General features: G+C 39.6%; 2 protein-coding genes across 2 annotated transcripts in view; both read left to right on the top strand.

The window, feature by feature from the left end:
* The window catches only part of LOC105007505 (proprotein convertase subtilisin/kexin type 5), a 61,080-nt gene extending 52,943 nt beyond the window's left edge, over positions 1-8,137 (top strand). The window contains exons 14-17 of the mRNA XM_029114799.2: positions 3,575-3,774; positions 6,566-6,666; positions 6,807-6,990; positions 7,553-8,137. Coding sequence (XP_028970632.2) covers positions 3,575-3,774; positions 6,566-6,666; positions 6,807-6,990; positions 7,553-7,962 — 895 coding nt within the window. The 3' untranslated portion in view covers positions 7,963-8,137. The remainder of the gene's footprint in view (positions 1-3,574; positions 3,775-6,565; positions 6,667-6,806; positions 6,991-7,552) is intronic.
* Positions 8,138-13,649: 5,512 nt separating this feature from the next.
* Positions 13,650-16,090, top strand: gcnt3 (glucosaminyl (N-acetyl) transferase 3, mucin type). Its single transcript, XM_013132825.4, has one exon. The coding sequence runs from the start codon at positions 13,903-13,905 to the stop codon at positions 15,223-15,225; it is 1,323 nt and encodes a 440-aa protein (XP_012988279.2). The 5' UTR covers positions 13,650-13,902; the 3' UTR covers positions 15,226-16,090.
* The last annotated feature ends 486 nt before the right edge of the window (positions 16,091-16,576 follow it).

Genomic DNA, 16,576 nt, shown 5'->3' with positions numbered 1-16,576 from the left:
GTAGGCATATACGGTGCCCCAGCAATAAAACCAATGGAGGAATTCCTACAGCGCTTTCATATAGCTTTTGTTTTAGTGATTGTTTAATGATGACCGGAGCCTTAATGTGGTGGTAAATGTTGGCCTACATGATTTCATATTTGGTCTTTAACTCCATGGCCCAAATAAGTGACCATAAATGACACTTTAGAAAAAGTTAATCATTATAAATACCATGAATAGAATTAGATGTAGAAGTGGGACTTATTAACTTATTTCCAGTAAGTAGTCAAGCTGGTCTTCAAAATACAAAACTGAACTGACAGCTCTTATTTACTTCACAGATATGACTCAGACAATCAGAATGGAGAAGTATTTCAATATATTGTATACCAATTGACATTTTTTAAATAGATGGCATCTGACCAATCTGTGTGTATGGCAAAGCAGATTGCAATACAGTTTTGTCAAACATGCAGTGAACACACATACACACAGGAATCCAAATGTGTTAAGTTTGGATGTCTATTCCGAAGATAACACACTATCAATATAAATAAGGAGGAAGAGTTATTACATTTTTTCTCAATGTTCTAACATTCCTTAAACAAGAAAAAATAAAACAAAATAATTTGTGCTAGAAAAAATATTAAAGAAAGAATGAGGCTACATCTGGTCTTTTTTGGGGTCATAAGACTTCATCCACATCACATGCCATGTTGTCTTGAGTATTCTGGAAAGTATCGCCTGGAGTGCTGTATCCAGGCCTGGCATGATTGATGTCTCCACAAGCCTCCTCCATTGCCTGTAGAAGGGGGATGCATTGGTGGGACTCCAATGCCAAGCAGAGAAGAATTGTTCAATAGGATTCAAGAACAGAGAGTATGGGGAGAGATTGAGTGCGATGAAAAGTGTTTGACCTGTGAACCAACTGCAGCCCGGTGGAAACTGACAGTGTCCCAGATGATAACGTACCTGGCCTGCTGTACCCCCTGGTCATCAGGGATAGTCTGTTTTGGAGGGTGTCCAGAAATGGGATAATGTAAAAACTAACATTGTCCCCGATGATAATGTACCTGGCCTGCTCTGGCCCCTGGTCGTCAGGGATTAGTCTGTTGTGGAGGGTCTCCAGAAGTGGCATAATGTGGAAACTAACATTGTCCCCGATGATAATGTACCTGGCCTGCTCTGGCCCCTGGTCGTCAGGGATTAGTCTGTTGTGGAGGGTCTCCAGAAGTGGCATAATGTGGAAACTAACATTGTCCCAGATGATAACGTACTAGCGCTGCCTTGGTCTTTAGGGGTTTGTCTGTTGTGGAGGGTGTCCAGAAATGGGATAATGTGTGCAGTCCCAGGACGTTGATGATGGCACAGTGTCTGATCACATTGTCCCAGGACATTAATGATGGCACAGTGTCTGATCACATTGTCCCAGGATGTTAATGATGGCACAGTGTCTGATCACATTGTCCCAGGACGTTAATGATGGCACAGTGTCTGATCACATTGTCCCAGGACATTAATGATGGCACAGTGTCTGATCACATTGTCCCAGGATGTTAATGATGGCACAGTGTCTGATCACATTGTCCCAGGATGTTAATGATGGCACAGTGTCTGATCACATTGTCCCAAGACATTGATGATGGCACAGTGTCTGATCACATTGTCCCAGGATGTTAATGATGGCAGATGATGGCACTGTACTAATTATGAAAGTACAGTACATATTACTATACCAATAAGACGACAGCACAATTACTTAACAGTGCTCTTTAGTTGGGTAGAGTACATAAGTCTTGCGACAACAGCCTTCTCTGATACAAGAATTGCTTACTGGTTTTTCACATCACACAAAATAAACAGTGGTTGGAACAATGCCAATTACAATAACTGGAATTCTGGAGTGATTGTACAAACAAGTAATGTGACTCAATGCTTTGTAGTCGTTTATGGAGCCTTGATCAATCATCTGCTTTACCACTTTTATTGGCATGTTACGCAAATCGGACATTGTATTTTACATTGTTAGATGAACTTTGACCTGGAGAACTGGATGTAATTAAAGTGTTCAGAATGAAACCTAATTCCTACCATATGAGATGGTTCCAGGCCTGTACCTTTATCTGGGTCATGGATGAATTCTTACCATATCAGATGGTTCCAGGCCTGTACCTTTATCTGGGTCATGGATGAATTCTTACCATATGAGATGGTTCCAGGCCTGTACCTTTATCTGGGTCATGGATGAATTCTTACCATATCAGATGGTTCCAGGCCTGTACCTTTATCTGGGTCATGGATGAATTCTTACCATATCAGATGGTTCCAGGCCAGTACCTTTATCTGGGTCATGGATGAATTCTTACCATATCAGATGGTTCCAGGCCAGTACCTTTATCTGGGTCATGGATGAAATCCTACCATATCAGATGGTTCCAGGCCAGTACCTTTATCTGGGTCATGGATGAATTCCTACCATATCAGATGGTTCCAGGCCAGTACCTTTATCTGGGTCATGGATGAATTCCTACCATAGAAAGTGGCTACTCTTATTTTGCGTATGATGCAGCGAGAGATGCTAGACAATTTTATTAATAAAATGGAAGAAGTTCAGAATGTAACGATACCTAAGAAAATATGGTTGTGTTTAAAAGAAAGCAAATCTGGTAAAAGAGAGGCAGATTCAGAGTGAACATTGGTGCACATGCCTATCCACGATGGATGGAACTCATGGAGCAAAATGCATTAAACTTCAATGCTGATGTGACAATTCTTCTATTAAGTGAAGTTAGCTAAAACGCTAGCTACCTAACTAACCTGACTCTGTTGTTAATAATTGCCCTAATGGCGTTAATGTGGCTACAGAGCAGAGATGGCTATAGTTACTGACTGTACATCTATCCAGCAGACATTGTTCGCAAGTTTTTCTACTACTACCAGCTTCTAATAACGTCAGCTTGCCAGCAAGGACAATGTTAGCTGCCTAGAATAACCTCATACTGTTGTTAGTAATTGGCTGTAACTAATTTCCAGGCAAAAAACGCAAATTTGGTAAACTAGCTAACTTTCTTTGGATAAAGAGGCGAGCTGCAGTCTGTACATGCTGTTTGCTTTGTTTACTAGCCCAGCTAGTGGTACTGTAATCTGAAAACTTTACCAGGGCCAGTTTAGACTAGTAGCTGGCTATTCTCATTTTTCCTATATAAGTTACATCAGATACATTTAGTTTAATTAATTTTAGTATATCATTAAAATAATCATATGTCAACTCACCAGATCAATTAATGTATTTTTTTAGATGAGCTGAATAAAGTGCACAGATAACGTGTGTGGCTTTAAAACTGAACTCGTCACACCAGCGACAGCCAAACTTTCTGGGAAAATGAGGTGGAAATACTTCCTGTTTTGAAAGTTACGTCCTTCAGCTTTAATGTTAAAGCTTGGGTTAAGTTTAGTATTAGGTTAGGGTTAGGTTGTTAATGTTAAGGCTTAGGTTAAGTTTAGTATTAGGTACGTTTTTGGATATGGTTAGGGTTTATTAAAGGGTAGGATTAGAGAACACCAGAAATACCAGGCTGTGTGTGTGTCTTAGGTATTACAACGTGGGTTCAGCATGTGAGCGCTGCGCTCAGTCCTGTGAACAGTGTTCTGATCCTGAGGCCTGCAGCATCTGCCCTTCTCCCCTGCTGGAGCTTCAGGGAGCTGGGCTGTGTGTGAAGACTTGCCCTGACAGATTCTACAGGGACCACCTGGTTTGTAAGAGGTGCCACATCAGCTGCCGCACTTGTACAGGTAGGAACTTAGCTACATTCACATATGTATGGTGCCTTGTCATCAACACCATGTACATTTTCATACCCTTGGAGAATTGGTAATATATGTAAAATTTGTAAAGAAAATATGAGTGAGCAGGCAAAACACATGTCTTTTATTTCTTATGGGATTCACATTCAACTAGGTCATAACATAATGGTACCATCATAAAACACAACATGGCAACAAAGAAAACAATGTACTGACCCCTGTTCAACAGTCTGCATACCCCTTAGTTCTTAATACTGTGTATTGCCCCCTTTAGCATCAATAACAGCGTTCAGTCTATTGTAATAGTTGTCTATGAGGCCCTGAATTCTTGCAGGTGGTATAGCTGCCGCTTCGTCTTGGCAAAATGTCTCCAGGTCATGCAAAGTCTTTGGTCATCTTGCATGAACCGCACGTTTGAGATCTCCCCAGAGTGGCTCGATGATATTAAGGTCAGGAGACTGTGATGGCCATTAAAGAACATTCACGTTTTTCTACTGTAACCGCTGGAGGGTCAACTTGGTCTTGTGCTTAGGGTCATTGTCGTGCTGGAAAGTCTAAGAGCATCCCATGTGCAGCTTTCGTGCAGAAGAATGCAAATTGTCCGTCAGTATTTTCTGATAACAAGCTACATTCATTTTGCCATCAATTTTCACAAGATCCCCCCCGCCCCCCCCCCCCCCCCCCCCCCCCCCCCCCCCCCCCCCAAAAAAAAAAAACTTAAATGAGCTTCACAGCGGAGATGGTATTCTGTTCACTATAGGCCTTCTTGAACCCTCTCCAAACATAGCACTTTGGTCTCATCACTCCAAATTACAGTGTGCCAGAAGCTGTGAGGCGTGTCAAGGTGTTGTTGGGCATATTGTAAACAGGCTTTTTTGTGGCATTGGCGCAGTAAAGGCTTCTTTCTGGCATCTAGACCATGCAGCAAATTTTTGTTCAAGTCTCGTCGTATTGTGCTCCTTGAAACAACCACGCTGTCTTTTTCCAAAGCAGCCTGTATTTCAACAGTGGGTTTTTCTTTGTATCCTAAACAATTCTTCTTGCAGTTTTGGCTGATATCTTTCTTTGTCTACCTGACATTGGCTTAGTATCAAGAGATCCCCAAATGTTTGATTGTCATTTGCAAGGCTTTGGATATCTTTTTATATCCTTTTCCATCTTTACAAAGTTCCATTACCTTGTTACGCAGGTCTTTTGTTATTTTCTGCTCCCCATGGCTCAGTGTCTAGCCTGCTCAGTGCATCCATGTGAGAGCTAACAAACTCATTGACAATTTATACACAGGCACTAATTGCAATTTAAAAAGACAGAGATGTGGGAAATTCACCTTTAATTGCCATTTTTGTGTCGCCTTGTGTGTCTGTAACAATGCCAAACATTCATCCAAGCAAGTTTATTAATCGCTTCATACATAGTAGCAATTCAATGTACTTTACAGAAAAATATATTAAAAAACAATAGCATAAAAACAAATACTCAAATGAAAACATCAGAACAACATCATAATAAGAAAACATAGAATAAAAAAATAGAAATAGGATAAAAACATAGGAAGCTATAAAAGCTGTTAAGCTAAACAGTGCAGATAAGTTTAAGTGCTCAGTCATAGGCGTGTGAAAAGAAGTGTTTTTATCCTGGATTTAAAAATGTATATGTTTGGGGCACATGTAAGATCTTCTGGTAGTTTATTCCAGTTGGGTACAGCAAGCTGCATTTAGCAACTGCTAAATGCAGCTTGACCGTGTTTAGTTTGCACTCTGGGCTCTACTAGCTGACCTGTGTTCATGGATCTAAGAGCCCTGATCGGTTTATATTCTTCAAACATATCAGAAATGTATTCTGGGCCTAAACCATTCAGAGATTTATAAACTAAAAGCACCACATCCATTTTGTAACTGACTGGAAGCCAATGCAAAGATTTAAGAACTGGAGTGATGTGCTCTGTTGTCTTGGTCCTGGTTAACATTCTAGCAGCAGCATTCTGAATGAGCTGCAGTTGTTTTACAGTCTTTTTTGGGAGTCCAGTTAAGAGGCCATTACAGTAGTCAACCCTACTAGAGATAAAAGCATGGATGAGCTTCTCTTGGTATTTTTGGGACACCAAGCCTATATTTTGTAGATGATAGAATGCTGTTTTGGTGACCGCTTTGATATGACTGTTACATGTGAGGTCTGAGTCTGTCAGAACACCAAGATTATGTACTTGGTGCCTGGTTTTAAGGGCCGGAGACTCCAGCTCTTTACAAATACGTATGAGCACAACTGTACAGTATTCCGTCACCAACACCAATACGTCCACATTTCCAATGTGGTGTAATGTCTGCTCCGTATGGCACAGCCGCTCCTCTTCGCCGGGGTGCTGACCACCGCCTGGAGACACATGGCTGCTGCTCATGCCAAGACACACCTGTTCCCAATTATCATTTAGTTGTGCATATCTGTTATCTGCTTTTTCCCTGCACCTCACAGATTGTTTGTTACTCACGACCGTGAGGTGCTGTCAGTTTTTTCAGTAATAGTAGTATTCAAGACAAAACGTTATATTGCCATCGTCTAGTTTGTTTTTCTTTCTTTTGCCTGACTTTACACACTCACTGCCCTTAAACCATCACATGTGGTCCTTAAAAACGTCGGTCAGGTCACAGGGTGAAATTACTATTGCTGGGTTTGACATCTGGTGGTTATTGGACCATTTCATGTAATTCATTAAACCAGGGTGTAAATTGTTACCACAGATTCACAGCTTGACGTCATTCCGTTTTCTTGTGTGTGTGTTTAGACGCCACGCCCCAGGATTGTGTGACGTGTGACAGGGGCAGTACGCTACAGAACAAAGTGTGCTATCCGCTCTGTGAGGAGGGACTGTACTTCAGTCAGGCCGTGAGTGCAATACTTTTCTCCAGAAGTAGTTCAGTATGTAAATAGAGTAATTGACATAAACAAACACTGCATTATCAGTAAGGGTGTGAAGGGATATCCACTCTACGTGTCAGTAAGGGAAGTTCTTTTCTCTACTGCAGGAGGTTTGTGAGCCGTGTGACAGCTCCTGCAGACACTGTGTGGGCCCTGGAGCCAACCACTGTGTCACCTGTCCCCCTGAATATGCCCTCCATGCCACCCAGAGAAGATGTGCCCCCTGCTGCCAGCCAGGAGGGCCTAGGGAGAATAACACCACAGCCTGCTGTACCTGTGACTTGCCCTCAGGTGAAGGTCACTTCTAAGGACAATTTGTTCTGATTTAGAACAGTATGAACAGACCAAATCAGATGCTCTGTGGCGAAACAGAGGAACCTTTGATAAGACACAGACTTATAGGTTCCGTTATTCAAATACTGCAAGGTCATCTTATCACTTAAGGTCTATGTAACCATGGCAACCAGGGAACATTTCCTGTAGTGTAGAGGACTAAACTGATTGGAGCTGTGAGTCATACGTAATGATTTACCTGTTCAATATCAATGTTAAAGCTTATATCATCTGTGACATCCAAACCTGTTTTAAACCCTTTTTTATCTATGAAATCTTCACAAATTTGATGTCCAGTCAGTTGTAGAAGGGGTAACCATCAAAATGCTGGTTTTAAATAAACAAATGTAGTGTACGCAAATAAATGATTTAGAAATATTTACTATTTTATAGAAAAACCCATATATCTAGTATGTATATTTATATATTACAACGTCACAGCTGAATTTTCGCTAGCTATATTGTCATATTTGCATCTAATGTCTGACAGACTCTAACGTTCTTGTATTCATGGCTGCAGCTTTGTGTGCGGAGACTCCTACGCCCCTCCCATGGTCGAAGGAGGAACAATCTGAGACCGACCACCTGGATCTGACCTCTGTTTCTCAGAGACACGCCTCTGCTGCCCTTCCAGTTGCCCTGCTGTTGGCCCTGGGCGTGGGCCTGGGGGCGGTGGGCCTGGTCCGAGCCTGCTCCAGGAGGTCGCTGTGCTGGGCTCAGCGCTATGAGAGGCTGGGTGGCAGCAACATGGAGGCCACTCCCCACGGTGTGCCACAGCCCGACAGCGGAGATGAGGCAGACGTGGTCTACACCTCCAGGGACGGGTCCGTGTGTCGTAGATGCAGCTTCATACACAACCAGGACAGGGATGGAGAGGACGACAACATCCACCTCATCTTAGTCACTGACCCAGTTTGTAGACCATTGTAGACCAGACATGGTTATGCCCTGTAGATTATTGTAGACCAGACATGGTTATGCCCTGTAGATTATTGTAGACCATACATGGTTATGCCCTGTAGATTATTGTAGACCAGACATGGTTATGCCCTGTAGACCTTTGTAGACCAGACATGGTAAAGCCCTGTAGATTATTGTAGACCAGACATTGTTATGCCCTGTAGATTATTGTAGACCATACATGGTTATGCCCTGTAGATTATTGTAGACCAGACATGGTTATGCCCTGTAGACCTTTGTAGACCAGACATGGTAAAGCCCTGTAGATTATTGTAGACCAGACATGGTTATGCCCTGTAGATTATTGTAGACCAGACATGGTTATGCCCTGTAGATTATTGTAGACCAGACATGGTTATGCCCTGTAGATTATTGTAGACCAGACATGGTTATGCCCTGTAGACCAGACATGGTTATGCCCTGTAGACCAGACATGGTTATGCCCTGTAGATTATTGTAGACCAGACATGGTTATGCCCTGTAGATTATTGTAGACCAGACATGGTTATGCCCTGTAGATTATTGTAGACCAGACATGGTTATGCCCTGTAGATTATTGTAGACCATACATGGTTATGCCCTGTAGATTATTGTAGACCAGACATGGTTATGCCCTGTAGACCTTTGTAGACCAGACATGGTAAAGCCCTGTAGATTATTGTAGACCAGACATGGTTATGCCCTGTAGATTATTGTAGACCAGACATGGTTATGCCCTGTAGATTATTGTAGACCAGACATGGTTATGCCCTGTAGATTATTGTAGACCAGACATGGTTATGCCCTGTAGACCAGACATGGTTATGCCCTGTAGACCAGACATGGTTATGCCCTGTAGATTATTGTAGACCAGACATGGTTATGCCCTGTAGATTATTGTAGACCAGACATGGTTATGCCCTGTAGATTATTGTAGACCAGACATGGTTATGCCCTGTAGATTATTGTAGACCATACATGGTTATGCCCTGTAGATTATTGTAGACCAGACATGGTTATGCCCTGTAGACCTTTGTAGACCAGACATGGTAAAGCCCTGTAGATTATTGTAGACCAGACATGGTTATGCCCTGTAGATTATTGTAGACCAGACATGGTTATGCCCTGTAGATTATTGTAGACCAGACATGGTTATGCCCTGTAGATTATTGTAGACCAGACATGGTTATGCCCTGTAGATTATTGTAGACCAGACATGGTTATGCCCTGTAGATTATTGTAGACCAGACATGGTTATGCCCTGTAGATTATTGTAGACCAGACATGGTTATGCCCTGTAGATTATTGTAGACCAGACATGGTTATGCCCTGTAGATTATTGTAGACCAGACATGGTTATGCCCTGTAGACCAGACATGGTTATGCCCTGTAGACCAGACATGGTTATGCCCTGTAGATTATTGTAGACCAGACATGGTAAAGCCCTATAGATTATTGTAGACCAGACATGGTAAAGCCCTATAGATTATTGTAGACCAGACATGGTTATGCCCTGTAGATTATAGTTAACCAGAGATTCATATTTAGAGTTGTGTTATAACATCTATAAAACCCTTTTAACCAGACACTGTAAAATCATGTAATCTAGTTCTGTGTGTGGTTGCCAGATACTTTGTGTGGTTGCCAGATACTGTGTGTGGTTGCCAGATATAGGGATGTGCATTGGACCATATTTTACTATCCGAATAGTATATATTACTTGCTAACAGTAGGCTAAGAAGTATATATTGCGTAATTCTGACTGACTGGGCCCGACCACACTAGAACCATTTTGACTGAGGAACGTAAACAACAAACACGTGTGAAGCCTCGCATGTTATAAAAAACAACTTAAAACGGTATACTTTTTTTTAAATGTCATGGTATATCGTCATATGTAAAAAAATAAAAAAATAGAATTTTAAAAGTATTTAGAAAAATAATATTCAAGTAAAATAACACACTGAGAAAATTATTTATTTGTTGTACTATTTGTGCTACTCATTTCAGAGTGGTGAACCCCTCCCCATCCTCACTTCTGACAGACTCCTCCTCTCTGGAATGATCTTTTAATATCAAATCATGTTACTGACCTGTTGCCAATTGTAGTTATGTGATGTTCCACCAGGTTTAGTTTTTTAGCATTACACAACTTTTCCAGTCTTTGGTTGCCTCTGTCCCAGCTTTTTTGAAACATGTTACTGGCATCAAATTCACAGTGGGTGTATATTTTTCAAGAAACAATATAATGTCTCAGTTTCAACATTTGATATGTTGTCTTTGTATAATTTACTATTGAATATAGGGTTTAAATGATTTGCACATCATTGCATTCTGTTTTTATTTATATTTTACACAGCACCCCAACTTTTCTGGTAACTCTTGGTGGTGGAGTATCAACCTTTTAGTAGGCTGAGTCTGGTAACTGTTGGTGGTGGAGTATCAACCTTTTAGTAGGCTGAGTCTGGTTACTGTTGGTGGTGAAGGAGTATCAACCTTTTAGTAGGCTGAGTCTGGTTACTGTTTGTGGCGAAGGAGTATCAACCTTTTAGTAAGCTGAGTCTGGTAACTGTTGGTGGTGAAGGAGTATCAACCTTTTAGTAAGCTGAGTCTGGTAACTGTTGGTGGTGAAGGAGTATAAGCCATGAAGTATGGCTACCTGTCACTACCTATTAGATGTCTTTATTGTATTGTAAATAAAATAAGAATCAATAAATACATTTAGAACTTAATGTCAGCCTCAACTCTGCCTTTCTCTTTCATTGTCAAACCGGTGGGTCTTGTGTCTGTATATTATTGATATAGATACATGATATCTAGGATGTTAGTCAAGGACCTGTACCAAGGAATTCTGGCACACATCATTACTGTGAAATTATGGTATTGACTCCAACCACAGGACTGAGCTCCAATCATACTGTAGTTGCTACCCGCTAACGTTAGCTAGACTAGTTAATTATCAAATATCTGGGTTTAAGAGATCCTGTAGCTTGGAATATTGTGTGTTTGTTATTATAAACTAGTTACCAACATCTTCATTGAAGTTTTTGGTTAGTACTGGTCATGGATTTGAGGTGAAAGTAACTTCAGAATAAAATCAACAACACGAGAGAAAATGGGAAGGGTCACTTTCTTCCTCTCTTTCTGCTGAGAAACATCCTGAAGAAATCATGATTTATATAGTTCTGTCTCATGGATTAGATATTATGGACCAACAAACAATATTTTCCCCCAGAATCTTAGCCTTCTGAACACCATCTTATTACGCTTACAGTCCAGTTTAGTTGGACACCAACCAAGGACACTTTTCCTAATCACCGTCCCTATTTAGGTGGTCTCTGTATAATATTTTGGCATCTTTCTAAATATGTAATGGCATAGAATATTGTTGGCATCTAAATATGTAAGGGTATAGATTATTGTTGCCCCTTAAATATGTAATGGCATCGAATATTGTTGGCATCTAAATATGTAAGGGTATAGATTATTGTTGACCTTTAAATATGTAATGGCATAGAATATTGTTGGCATCTAAATATGTAAGGGCATAGATTATTGTTGACCTTTAAATATGTAATGGCATAGATTATTGTTGACCTCTAAATATGTAAGGGTATAGAATATTTTTGGTATCTAAATATGTAATGGTAAAGATTATTATTCATGCATTATTCAATGTTATGGTATATATTATTTTTGGTATCTTTCTAAATATGTAATGTGTGTTTTGTAAATATGTAATTTTATATGCAAGGTTGACATTGTTTCTGCTGTCTTTGTTATGACAACTTGACATTTACTGAGACAACATAACCTGTCAATATCTTTGTTATAACAAATTGCCATTAACTGAGATATTAGATTAGATTCAACTTTATTGTAATTGAACAAGTACATGAACAGTACAACAAAATACAGCTAGCATCTAAACAGAAGCACAAAGAGTGCATAAAATTTAATTAAAAAAAAAAGTGAAACAATTAAGAACAATGTATGTTATAGGTGGGATGCATAAATGTGCCATGAAGGCAAATTTAATGTGCAAGGTGGCATGTGCAACTGAAATGCAGGGATAGCATCAATGAGGTTCCCGAGGTAGACCCGTACCTGTATCAACTGAAAACTTCTTTATCAGGCTTTGTAAGGCAGTGACAGAGTTTAGCAGTACAAAGGGTGGATGTGGTTAGTGATGGGTCACGGAGTTCAGCAGGGTTACAGTAGATGGAAAGAAGCTGTTCCTGAGCACTGTCAAATGCTTTTAGAACTGCGTCATGAATATTTTCTTTGACCTCAACTAGTAGTACAATTTGGAATTGCCATAAAGATGTCTTTAATTGCTATTACTGTCAAAGGCTTTTATAACTGTGACATGAATTATTAACAAATGGTTAATTTTATAACCCCTACTTTATTAATGATTTACAAAAGCATTAAATAACTGTGTAGTTTCATTTGTTTATGTTGACACAGGACATAAACGTATGTCGTTTTTTGCAAGAACACAATTAGTACTGTAATTTGTATGTGTTGATACAATACATCTATTCATGTACAGTCCTAGTTGTTTGCATAAACAATAGACTTATTAATATAAACTATTCATAAGAGAATCACAATTTTTAATACATTATTTATATAGTAGGCTAGATAATGATAGTGTAACAAATTACCTTCATGTGAACATTAATAGAGCATGGCTGAGCAAGCTAGCTGGAACTAAGAAACACTTGACTGGAGCTAGCATACAGCTAACTAGAGCCAGCTAATAACCAACCGAAGCCAGCTAACAACAAAGGAACAAGCTAATCGCTAACTCTTACAGTGCAATAATTGCAAAGATCCTAAACAATACATTAACAAAATTCAATTATATTATTCCTAGGGATATTGCCAGGAGTGTTGTTTTCGAAAATAAAAATATTCTGGAGTACAGTACGGTAACAAATTCGGTTTTTTCAAAGGAATGCACCACCATCATGGCATTTTACATTCAACAAGCGTTTTTCTATCTAGTTCATATTTATAAAATGACGATGCTTTTCCAACCCTGTACACACACACTTTAACAGGCAAGTTAACAAACTGTATCGAAATATCCAGTGTACTTTCGTACACTGCAGACCTGGAACACTGGATTAATGATGAGAAAGACACGGCTTTTCCTTGAAGAGTTAGGAGAACGCGCAGGTGTTCGGATCAGTTCCAACTTATCGCGACCACATCTCTCTACCTCCGGATGGTCAACCATTATAAGTGTCCTTCCGTTTAAATGTATCTAACACTGCATTCAAACAATCCACAACCTCAAATACGACCATACGTTATGCGTGCGTCGCACCTATTTGAAGACGCAAGTAGCCAGTCTGCCCTATTTAAATATGTAAAGGTGTAGATTATGTTTGGTATCTAAATATGTTACGGTATAGATTATTGATGGTATCTATCTAAATATGTAATGCTATAGATTACTGCTGGTACCTATCTAAATATGTGGCCTAATGCCTTGGCATTCTTATGATTTGTATTTTTCATGTAAATATGTTCCCATATTTACATATCTTACCATATTTGCAAAAAACTGTATTCTTATTTTGTTTGTAAATGCAACCATTAAATGTTTGTTTAATTTATTTTTATATTAATTGTAAATTAAATATGTCACAATGTTGAAAAGCAAATACTAGCACAAAAGGTTTGCATCACGCCTGGAGACCCGCCAATTAGAGTTTTAGGGCTAGGGTTACATCATGCCAATGTAACAGGTCTACACCACACCTATTCCTGGATTTCTGGGAGGTGTGAGTCAGGTATATGAGTTGAGAAGTGGATTAGGCACATCATTCAGTTGTGTTGCTGTGGTCCACATAGATACTTCCACCAGAGCATACTACATCATTGAACTAACAACACATCATTGAGAGATACCATAAAATGGCTGCTGTGAGTTGGTCAAAAACATGTAAAATCCAAAAGAATCTGTCTCTGATCCTGTTGAGTATTTCTGTCTCTCTGCTCCTGTGGACAACTAGCAGACACTCAATCTCCTCTCACAGAAGCCCTCTGATTGCTCTGGACTTGCCTCCCGGCTATGCTGCCGACCTGCCAGCCTGCTCTGCCATCATCCGGGGAGATGTGGAGGGTCTGGAGAAGGAGCAGCTTAGTCTCCTGCTGAAATCCAAGAAGAAGAGACAGCTGCTGTCGGAGGGGTTCTATCAAAATGTGACTCAGGACTGTCAGAGGTACATCACAGATAGAGGGTTTATCACCGTTCCTGTCAGCCAGGAAGAGAATAACTTCCCCATTGCTTTCTCCATGGTGGTCCATGAGAAGATTGAGATGTTTGAAAGGCTGTTGCGTGCCATCTACACTCCTCAGAACGTCTACTGTGTTCATGTGGACCAGAAAACGTCTGATAACTTCAAGAGTGCAGTAAGTTCTATCGTGTCCTGTTTGCCCAATGTGTTTCTGTCCAGTAAGATGGAGAGTGTGGTCTACGCATCCTGGTCCAGAGTGCAGGCTGACCTGAACTGTATGGAGGATCTGCTGAAGTCACCTGTCCAGTGGAGATACCTGCTGAACACCTGTGGAACAGACTTCCCCATTAAGACCAACGCTGAGATGGTTCAGGCCCTCAAGCTGCTGAATGGGAAGAACAGCATGGAGTCAGAGACGACCAATGACTACAAGAAGGGCAGATGGCAGTTCCATCACAACGTCACTGACAGAGTGGTCCGGACGGAGGTTAAGAAAAGCCCGCCACCAATCAGCACCCCCATGTTCTCTGGCAATGCCTACTTTGTGGTGTCCAGGGCCTTTGTCCATCATGTGATGGAGTCTCAGGAGGTCCGGGCACTGCTGGAGTGGGAGAAAGACACTTATAGTCCAGATGAACACCTGTGGGCCACTCTGCAACGAATGCCCTCCGTACCAGGCTCCAACCCACCCAACAGTAAGTATGAACAGTCAGATATGAACGCCATAGCCAGGTTAGTGAAGTGGTCATACCTGGCTGGTGATGTGAGGAGTGGAGCTCCGTACCCTCCCTGTTCTGGGGACTACAGGAGAGCTGTGTGTGTCTATGGGGCTGGAGACCTACAGTGGCTCCTAAAGCATCACCACCTCATTGCTAACAAGTTTGACCCTGAGGTGGATGATGTGGCTATCAGGTGTCTGGAATCATACCTGCGCTTCAAATCAACACACAAAGAAACACTAAGGAATGTGGAATCTGTGAGAATCAGACAAAAATTATGAAATTATGATATAAAGTATATTTGAAGGATGTCTTAAGTTGTTAAATGCCATTTCTGGTACTGTAAGATGGATGTAAATATAGTAATCATTTTTAAAACAAATGTATTTTAACTTAATATTCAATATGGTATAGAGTAATAAATTAAATTACTTAATTACTTAGTAATCTGTAATTTTGTACTGTGCAATTTTCTATCTATTATTATTACTTTCAGTTGTGTATCAATATTATCACTTTCAGTAATGTATCATTATTATCGTTATTATTACATTCAGTAATGTATCATTATTATCGTTATTATAACTTTCAGTAATGTATCATTATTATTATTATTACTTTCAGTTGTATATCATTATTACCATTATTATTACTTTCAGTTGTGTATCATTATTATCATTTTCAGTAATGTATCATTATTATCGTTATTATTACTTTCAGTAATGTGTCATTATTATTGTTATTATTACTTTCAGTTGTGTATCATTATTACCGTTATTATTACTTTCAGTTGTGAATCATTATTATCATTTTCAGTAATGTATCATTATTATCGTTATTATTACTTTCAGTAATGTATCATTATTATCGTTATTATTACTTTCAGTTGTGTATCATTATTACTTTCAGTAGTTTATCATTATTGCAGTTTTGTTACTTATATTGGCAGGGTTTAAATTTGTATATCATGCAATTACTTTTTAATGTCAGAAGCAATTATTATTTTCTTAATTAATTCATGAAATTCAAACAATATCTTGAGTTATACTTTTGTTGTTATATGGTTGTTTGTTATTGAAGTAATTGTATTTCCTTCATCTTGGCTTGTTGATGCTGTATATTGGTCAATTAAAGGTTTTGAAGTCACTGGCCACTGTACTAGTTTTTCCCAAAGCAGCAGTTTTCCTGGGAATTTACAGACTTCCACAATATCAGAAGACAGGCATCAAATTACAGGTTGAACAATGTCAGTTTTTCTGAATGGTTTTTAATGCATATATAATAAATGTAACAGCAAAATATTATGTCCAAACGTAAGACAGTTTCATAAGCCAACTATTGTAGTAGTGTACTGTGTGATACCCTATGCAGTAGTACACTATTGTAGTAGTAGTGTACTGTGTGTGATACACTATGTAGTGGTACACTATTGTAGTAGTAGTGTACTGTGTGTGATACACTATGTAGTAGTACACTATTGTAGTAGTAGTAGTAGTGTACTGTGTGTGATACACTATGTAGTAGTACACCATTGTAGTGGTAGTAGTGTACTGTGTGTGATACACTATGTCAACCATTTTTTATCTGTGTTTTAAATATTTAATTACATATATATGTAAATGAAATGAAGAA

This window comes from Esox lucius, chromosome 19 (assembly GCF_011004845.1).
Source record: "Esox lucius isolate fEsoLuc1 chromosome 19, fEsoLuc1.pri, whole genome shotgun sequence".
NCBI classification, from domain to species: Eukaryota; Metazoa; Chordata; class Actinopteri; order Esociformes; family Esocidae; genus Esox; species Esox lucius.
The sequence above is the reverse complement of the archived record's forward strand: the minus strand, read 5'-3'. Positions and strand labels throughout refer to the sequence as shown.

Excerpts from the sequence above, each read along its gene's own strand:
- gcnt3 (XM_013132825.4), top strand. The coding sequence starts at position 13,903 with ATGGCTGCTGTGAGTTGGTCAAAAACATGTAAAATCCAAAAGAATCTG.